The sequence below is a fragment of the Austrofundulus limnaeus genome, unplaced genomic scaffold (assembly GCF_001266775.1).
Source record: "Austrofundulus limnaeus strain Quisiro unplaced genomic scaffold, Austrofundulus_limnaeus-1.0 Scaffold301, whole genome shotgun sequence".
Taxonomy (NCBI): Eukaryota; Metazoa; Chordata; class Actinopteri; order Cyprinodontiformes; family Rivulidae; genus Austrofundulus; species Austrofundulus limnaeus.
This window is the reverse complement of record NW_013952703.1, coordinates 347,098-356,603: the sequence shown is the minus strand read 5'-3', so window position 1 is coordinate 356,603 and position 9,506 is coordinate 347,098. Positions and strand designations below refer to the sequence as shown.

The 9,506-nt window shown below is 37.4% G+C and overlaps 1 protein-coding gene across 2 annotated transcripts in view; it reads right to left on the bottom strand.

Annotated features, from left to right (window-relative positions):
- LOC106526952 (low density lipoprotein receptor adapter protein 1-A) overlaps positions 1–9,429 on the bottom strand; it is a 42,327-nt gene extending 32,898 nt beyond the window's left edge. The window contains exon 1 of one of the 2 annotated variants that reach the window (XM_014021693.1): positions 9,296–9,429. In XM_014021693.1, the coding sequence (XP_013877147.1) occupies positions 9,296–9,380 (85 nt within the window). In that variant the 5' untranslated portion in view covers positions 9,381–9,429. The remainder of the gene's footprint in view (positions 1–9,295) is intronic. The other variant, XM_014021692.1, reaches the window with a different exon arrangement.
- Positions 9,430–9,506: the final 77 nt, after the last annotated feature.

Sequence of the window (9,506 nt, the reverse complement as noted above, 5' to 3'; positions counted from 1 at the left end):
TTGTTGAACTTATCACTTTGTCCTGATGCATCTCAGTAATCCAGGTAAAAAAATCAAAAAGAAAAAAATTGTATAGGTCTTCTGGATGGGTTCTTCTCTAATGAAACGTTTCGTCTCTCCTCCAAGAGACTTCTTCAGTCTGAGAGTTTCAGGCAAAATTCAGGCTTTTAAGCACTGCCTCCATGTGACTGATACTCACATCACATGGCTACAGTTGACACCTAATTAACCCCTATTGTTAACAGGAGGTGGAATGATACTGGCAATAGCAGCGCTGTAGGAGGGGGACAACTGAAAACGGAGGCCTAATTAGGTGTCAACGATAGCCATGTGATGTGAGTATCAGTCACATGGAGGCAGTGCTTAAAAGCCTGAATTTTGCCTGAAACTCTCAGACTGAAGAAGTCTCTTGGAGGAGAGACGAAACGTTTCATTAGAGAAGAACCCATCCAGAAGACCTATACATTTTTTTTCTTTATGAAGTATTTCCTGAACCAAGTTTCGGCTGGAACCAAACAACAGCAGCTGACGTCTGAGGATGAAGGACAACAGGAGCAAACTGAGACACTGATGGAAAACAACGTGCAAGTGGCTGATAAGAAGACTGCTGCAGAACCAGAACCCCAAAGAGAGGAGTTACTTCAAGCTGGTGAACCGGAAGAACACCTGGTTTCATTAGCATCACAACCAGAGGAACCAAAAATTGTGTTCCCCCAACCTACAACTGAAAAACAACTGACCACTTCTTTCTCTTCCACCAGACAACACCAAACCATCAACTTAGAACAGAGGATAGGATGAAATTGAAGACCCTGTTAAACAAGAAAATGAGCATTTGGATTATTGCACAAAGCTCTGGAACCTCTGGGCAAAGAATAAAAAGAAATGGACAGAAAAGAATAAATAAGGGTGTAAAGTCTTAATTCTGTGGAAGGAGAGGAGGAGTTACAAGAGTGGAAAAAGTTACAAGATTGGTCACCTGAATTGAATATGTTTATGTCTGGAATGATTAAAAATCGAATTTCTGGGTTTGGGAAATGTTTAGAAATATGCTGACGTGACAACAGATGTTATAACTTCTCTTTATAAAGTTTTCATAAAATTTGCTTTTAGTTTTATTTGAATATTTTATGTATGTCAAAGAGAGGGAATTGAAGGAAATTTTGTAACTGATTAATTGAATGTTAGATGCAGTTTTGTGTTTTATATTTTCTGATCATTTCAGCCTGTAAGGTTAAAGCAGACAAGAGTTGGTGTGTGTCTTATTATGTGCTATTTCTTCAGTCTAAACAAAACGAGTTATGTTCTGACGTCTGATGTAAAAGGTAACACCTCCAGGGATGTAACCAGGAAGAGATGTACATTATAAGGTCAATTCATTAAAATAGTAGTCAGTGTTTGGCAGAGTCTCTTCTTTAGAGCAGGGCTCCTGTGTTTTGTTTTGATTCAGCCCAAGGTCTTACGCTGAGTCCTGTGCTGCTGAGTGCTGTGTGAACCTGATTGGAGTCAGAAGATAGAAAATAAAGTTTTAACAAGAAATCCAGTAGATTCCTGTTAATTCAGACATACCATTTTGAACAACTCATATTTTTCCTACAAGCTCTACAATCCCCATTCCCTGAATGAAAACATAGGCCTATAAGAATTGGATCATAAGAAGTCTTGCTTGAATGATACAGGTCATTGCTGGTGACCCGTGCCATTCAATTTTTTGAGATTTTTCCTATAAAAGAAAATGGTGAGGACCTGCTAATCTATACTACAATACTCTACTTTGATTACAAGTGGGTCAGTGGCTGCATTTTCATCAAGCTGCTAATTCTTGTAATCAGGGCGGTCAGGCTCAGAGTCTATTTACAGTCAAGATGAAAACGCTTGAGCCAGAACAAAGAAGCCCATACAAACAGATTTCATTGTAAAATGGACCATTTTTAAAATAATTGAGAAAAAGAAGTTATTTTATATTAGTCATATTGTACAAGAGCAGTCCATCTGTGTATACATATCCACTGAGACATTACATTTTTTTTTATAAAAATCTAATTTTGAGGGACCTTGTTAAATGAAGTGCAGTCAGATTACTATAAGAAGATTTTAAAGAGTGCATTCCTGAAGAACCACAATTATTCCCACTGAGCTGCTAGAGCTACAACCCCAATTCCAGTTAAGTTTGGATGTTGTGTAAATAAATAAAAAAGTAATAATATGTAATAACGTTAGCCACATAGCATAATTGCCTAAGTCATTTTTGAACGTTTTCGGAAAACAAGAAAAAACAATTTTTTCAGAAAGCATATTGGAATTTTTTATTAATATTGTAACAGAAAGTTCGGTGACATGCGTGAACAAGTGTCCAAAAAAAGTAAGACACAACACTGATTGCATAACAAATAAAACTGACTTAGGCAGAAAATGCATTGATTTAGGCAAATTTTCTCTTACATATAAATACAACAATACCCTAACCAATGGTGGTTTACGCTCCTAAACATAACCAAGTTGTGTTAATTTTCTAACATTTGGCAAGTTGTTTTAAATTTTAACATTTAAAAGGTTGTTGTACCTGTCTAACGTTAATCAAAGTCTGGCTCAGGTGCTGTGTTAACTTGTTTTCACAGTCAATGAGGGACGTTGTCAGTAATAGTGGGCCACCCTTTGTAGTACTGGTTTCATTGCCTGCAAGTCACTGAATTTCCAGAGAGTAATTGGCGGTTGGGCAGGAAAGAGTAGGACCTAATGAATGGTGGAGATGTGGAGATGCTGATTCACTGAGGCAGGTCCTCCCAGACAGACTCAAAATCCAGCTTGTACCAGATTCGACCATCTGCCAGATAGTGGAGAACCTGAAGGTCATGGACTGTGGGGTCTCCAGTTTATCTTCCTGGTCAAATGTAGGTGGCATAGGCTCCAGATAACTTCAYGAAGTCATTGTGRAATAGCTGGGTGACCTTGTATGGGGATGGATGCAGACGTGTGGTCTCAGAAATGACAATGTAGTCACGTGGAGTGTGACTATCTTTGATGATGCACCGTTCATGAGGCTATACATGGAGTCACACTCCATTTGTGTGTGCCCTTCAACCAGAAACTTTTGTTCTATTGTGACATTATACTTCGTGGCCAGACCTGTGTAGGCCTATGCATTTGTGATGGTACAATACCGTTTTTTATAGCCGCAGCCATCACTCCAACTATGACTTTTTYAGTGTTTGGGTTGGCCTCGAGAACCAACTCAAAGTGTTTGCACTGCAGATGGGCAAAAACCTCACTGCTAAGGGAGCCCTCACGCAAGAAAATAAAGTGCTGCTGAACGTAACAGCAAACCAYGTTAAATGAATAGATTCACTGCAAAACCTCAAAATTTTTCAATAAATACTTCTTATTTCTAGTCAAAATGTTTTATTTCCGGTCCAAATCTCTTTACACTTACAATAAAAAGCAAATATTCACTTACAAATTAGTCTAAAACAAGTTGCTTTTTAGGCAATGTGTCTTATTTTAAGTATAAACAGTGGTGGACAGTAGTGGAGTCCATTGAGTACTGTACTTAACATTTTTTGTGTATCTTTACTTGAGTAATTATTATTTGGGGTACTCATGACTTTTACTCACTACATTTCAAAGACAAATATTGTACTTTTTACTCCACTACATTTCTAGGTGAGCTTTTAGTTACTTGTTATTTTTGGTTCAGCATAGCTTTGTAATTAGCCTGGTTAAAACCAGACCCCTGTTCTTCGCTTTGCTCCGTACGAGGGTCTGGACTCTCCACTACTGAGAAGCGATTCTTGCTGGAGGCATGGCCTCTGTTGAAGTTTAAAATGATTGAAAAAAGGTCAATTGGCCACACGTCAAAAATAGTTTGTATCAGTTTAAACATCTTCTGGGTTCACGGCAGATAAACAACATTTGTGCATTTAAGAACTCACCACTCACTTTATTGCATTTTTATGCTGAAGTCTTTACAGGTGGTGTAGAATTTGTACYAYGGTGGTTCWACCTGTCAATTTATCAGGTGGTTTCTGAGAGTGACGAGGTTCTGTAAATTCACTCTGAAAACAATACAGCAATGTATTTATTAGAGAGTTTTATTTGTACATGAGTACTTTTAAATGCATGCACTTTTGAATACTTAAGTATTTTCAAWAGTAAGTACTTCAGTACTTTAACTTGAATAGATTTTTGACGGAGTAACTTTTACTTGTAGTTGAGTACATTTGACACTGAGTATCAATACTTTTACTCAAGTACTAGAGTTGAGGACTTTCTCCACCAGTGAGAATAAAGAGATTTGCTTGGACTAAAAATTACACAAATATTCTTGGTAACATTTTGCTAGTGTTAAATTAACTCTTACACTACTTCATAACTTGTCGCAGAAATGGGATTAAAAGTTTAAACACAGTTCCTAATCCCTTTGGTTGATGGAAAGTACATGTATTATCTACAAAGTTGAATAAATGTAAAATGGCTTACCAAATAACTCAAAGAATAGAGCTAAAACTTCATTTGTGGTTAGCAGAACCCTCTTTCCCATGCGGTTTGCCATCTTTGAATATAGCGGCAAAAATGCCTAAGTCAAAAAGATGACTAAGGCAGGAAGTGATTTTAGACTGTMACAAGCATTGTGATAGGCTGAGGACATAAGCAAATAGGCAGGATGATGCAGCAGTGGCAGGAGAGTAGAGCTAGGCAGATATCACAATTTGGCCAAAAAATGACAGGCARTTATGCTATGTGGCTAACGATAAGTAATAATAGTATGAATAAAAATATTATGGTTTGCAAATAATTTTCATCCTATTGAATACACTACAAAGACAAGATATTTAATGTTCAAACAGATAAACTTTACTGTTATTTTGCAAATATTCACTCATTTGGAATTTGATGCTGCAACATGATCCATAAAAGCTGGGACAGGGCAACAAAAGACGAGGAAAGTAGAGGAATGCTTAAAAAAACACCTGTTTAATATCTTGTCTTGCGTATTCAATCGAACATAGGCTAAAAAGGATTTGCAAATCATCATATTCTGTTTTTATTTATGTTTTACACAATGTGTAATTGGGGTCGTACATTGAAATATATTATGAAGTCATACACTGTTTATTTTCTAAAACCCATACAGATGTTTTGTGGCTTTACAGCAATGGGGGTTGTGCAGCAGCTGACCTGAAGAATTCCTAGTTTGTCCTCTAAAGCAGGGACTGGTCAGCCCACCCAACCCCCAACATACAATAATTCTTCAGCCAGGATGAAGTGAGCTCCTGTTCACTAAATGACCCTCGTGTGCTACAATGGTAACCTGAGAAGTAAGTAAGTACAAAAGGTTTTCAGAAGTATTCTGTCTTGTTGCCTCCCAAGCTGGAATTTAAATAGATATGGAATTTGATTATATAGAAGGCATCTATACAAAATACTTCAATTTGATTACACTAAATATGAAAAATGTTTGAAAGAATTCCAAATAAATAACACTGAAAAGCGATGTGTTCATATTCACCACCTTTTATTTGTAGTCCCAACAGTTATCTTCAGAAGCCACATAATTAGTTCAATGATCCACCTGTGAGCAATCTCAGTGTTAGATTATATCAGTGTATATACACACCTGCTGTAAGGGCTGGCCCATGACATTGGTAGTATAAGCAAATACTAAGGGCACCTGCCATGTAGGGGCAAAAACAAAACAACAACAATATTTTACAGCTTTTCATCAGAGTATTGTTTATTTAGTCTGTGGAATAATCCCTGGTTACTCTGGTAACTTGTTCTGCGTTGTTCCCACATGAGGTGTTGTATGGTGCAGAGAAGATTTTATGATAAAAGTCCCATTTGATGCAGTCAAGACTAATGCCTGCTCAGTGTGTAAATAGAAAACAAAATAAAGATAATGGAAGTTTAAGTTCTGATCTCAGATAAAGTTCAAGTTAAAGTCTGGTTTTCAGTGTATTACCATCGTAAAATACCAATTTTATGTTGATTTATTAATCCCAAGAATTTAGTAAAATGCTCTTCAAATGGCTGAAAAATTCAGCGTTTTGGGTAGAACTTTTTTATTTTCCAGAGAAGTATAACATTGGACCTCCTAGAACTGCTTCCTTCCACAGCTGCTTGTTAACATGAAGATGTTCCTCATTGTCAGCAAATGCTGGCATGTACGAGGTAGACTTTTATTGTTCCATTTGCAGTAGCGAGCACAGTTCTTCTCATTCGCTTACCCTCTATTAGCAGAAACAATATTTTGATGAGTGGTTTAGCGTTTGCATTAATTTTGTTAACTAGTAACGCACTTAACTATATTTTCTTTACCACAAAAAAATTACATCACTACAACCTTGATAATTTTTGTTAAGTTACCTTTTACATGTAGAAGGGACATCCTTAATAAAACTGACCTGTGAGTTAACGTTCACTCTCCTCTTAACTAGAGATTGAATACTTCTAACTCATGATTTCAGTTTTCAGGCAAAAACAGATTTTATTATAAATTTTAACAAGAATTTGTCAAGAAAAAACAATACACCCAAAACTATTGAAAAAAGTCAAAGGAAATCTTTTTTAGATGTTTTCCCAGCATCTTTTGCAATTGAGACATCATTCATAAGTGAGGCTAGTAATTTTGGCTACTATTTTTAATGAACAACCTGGTTTCTAAAGATAAAACATTTCAAAAGCGAAATTATTTAATTTGGTATATAAATGTTTGGAAACTGGCAGTGAGGTTTAGAAAATTACACAAGGGGCGCCACCTGAAATCATGCCTTGGGCGCCGAATTGGCTGGGGCTGGCCCTGCCTATTCTGAACAGAATCATCACCAGTGAAACACGTCCAATAGTAGGCCTAAGGAGACAACATGAAGACCAAGGAACTCTCTCAGAGACATAGTTGTAGAGAAATATAGATCAGGGCTGGAACCCTGATTATTGGGCCTCATGCAAGAACCGTTCGTACGCACAGATTTGTTCTTAAGTTGTGCGTACGAGTGATTTAGGAGAATTTGTGGCATTCACCAATTTTTTCGTATTCTAAGATTTTCTTCAGATACGAACAAAACTCACGAGTGGTCCAGACCTGTTGTATATTTTACGAGCAGACAGTCTGCCGTTATCCAGACTGATTTTTCTCACTAATAACTCCAAATTTCATTAGTTTGAAGATATTTCAAGTTAAAAATAAATTACACTCCATAATTATGTTGATAATAGGTTCTGTTTGAACTGGAATTTGATTTTAACGACATAAATTGATCAGATTAAATTAAATTAGCTTTTAATGCTGCTGTATAACACTACAATATTAATATGAAGATCTCAAACTAAAAAAACAAATTAAATTATGCATTAATTGAAGTTTAGAGACATTTCAAAATGCGTCTTTTGAGAACCGCATCTGACACTTGCGACGGCCGGGAGGGGGGAGACAGCCAGGCGGGGGGAGGTGGTGGTGGTGGTGGTGGTGGTGGTAGTGGTGGTGGTGGGGTGGGGGTATAGCGGTGCACAACTGCTCTTCCTCTGAATAAACTATGTAACACAGTTGTTTACACTGATATTAAAAATATTTGACCAAAGAAAAAATGGAGCAGGACTACAGAGAAATAAATATGATTTAGAATTTTATTTCTGTGACTGCACGACCCACAGGAGACACAACATTAACAGCAGTAGTCATTTCATTCCTCGGCTTTAAAGCAGATCCTTTAGTTCCAAGGTCAAGCTGCTAAAAATGACATTTTTTTTGTGGATCTCCGAGAGCAGGTCTTCAATCTCCGAATTCGTAAAGTTCTTATTTTTTACTTTGCAATGTCATTCATGAATGGACACGTCCCTGGTATGTGGGGCAGGAAACGTATATCCTAATATGGTGTTTTTGGTGTGGTAATTATGTAAATAACTTCTCCGCATGCACGAGCAGGTGGATACGAACAGGTGTAATTCATCGTGTTTACGCAGTTCATTTACACACTTTTCCTGAAGATAGAAGAGTTTGTTGAATCTGATGTGGCATGTTCGTACGAACCCTTCATACGAACAAAAGTAAGAGAAATTTAGGATAAGAATACGAACATGTTCTTACATGAGGCCCATTGAATTTATTACTGGAAAAAAAATTTCCTGCTGTAAACCTGTCAATGGAGGGTCATCCACCAGAATTCACAAACCAGTCAAGAAGGTATTTATTGAGAGGGCAAAGATAACCCTGAGGGATTGTCTGCAGAGGGGAGAGAATCTGTCTATGGGATCACTATAAGCTGCACAGAGTTGGGCTTATTGGAAGATTGGAAAAAAACATTTCCTAAAAGTGGGGGGAAAAAATGCTGACTATGAGGAAATTCTCACCAAAACATTTTGGGAAAAAATTCTGTGCTCAGATGTGACTGAATTTGTACTTTTGGCCACCATGCAAGGACACTGCCACGCCTGCCCCAAACCCACCACCTCTTATTCTGAGATCCCCCATATCCACAGTGAAGCATGGTGGTGGCAGCATCATGATGTGGGGATCGTTTTTTTTTTTATTTATAGCAACTGGGAAATTGGTTAGAGTAAAAAACGAAAAATAGATGAAACGAAATACAGAAAATGTTTTTGGGAGGAACTTGTCGGAGGCTGGAGCAGAGGTTCACGTTCCAGCAGGACAATGACCCTAAACACTCGGCTGAAGCAACATTCCAGAGGTTAAAGGAGGGGAAAAACAGTTTAATGTCCTGAATTCTGTTGAGATTTGGTTTAGGCTGAACATAAGCAGACTACATTCAATTTGAAGGAGTTGGATAAATTTTCCACAACCAATATCATCATCCACCGAGAGAAGTTCAAAGACATACTGTAAGCACATTTTAAAATCAACGTTAGAAAGCCTTTTCCACAAAATACAAGCAGAGAAGAAGATTTTTTTTAATTAATTCAGAGTATTTGGTATATGTTGCTGAAATGTATGGAAAGTTCTGATAACTGGGATTATCAACAAACCCATATTACCAGATTAGGCTACAAAACAGAATTGTATCGCCACTAAAAATAAAAAATAAAAAAAGACTAGATAGTCTCCATAGTAATAGTAAAATATATATTTTATGGGCTATAAACAGAGCTGAAGAGCTGGAATTCACTTCAGTTTAATTCTTTAATTACTCCAAAAATTGGACAACTGTTAATTTTGTATAACTCTTAAAAACGACTTGACCCTTTCAAAGTGTGCAGCAGTAGGTGAAATTAATCATGTTTAGCAATCCAAATGTCATATACACTGATTTTTTTTTTTTTTTAATTGTACAACAATTTTTCTTACTTTTGTGTCTGCCGGTAGTCCACGACTGATTCGCGATACTTGGGCTCCGGATAATAGCCCTCCCAGCCGACTTGAGTGCATCCATGTCGGTGTTTCAAAGTGCGGCGAGTCGGTGAAGTTCGCTGAGTCCTCCAGAAGGAATGTTGTTGACCAGACTGCTGATGGGGTGATGCCTTCAAGTGCCACTCGGACATCCCGCGATTTAACAGCG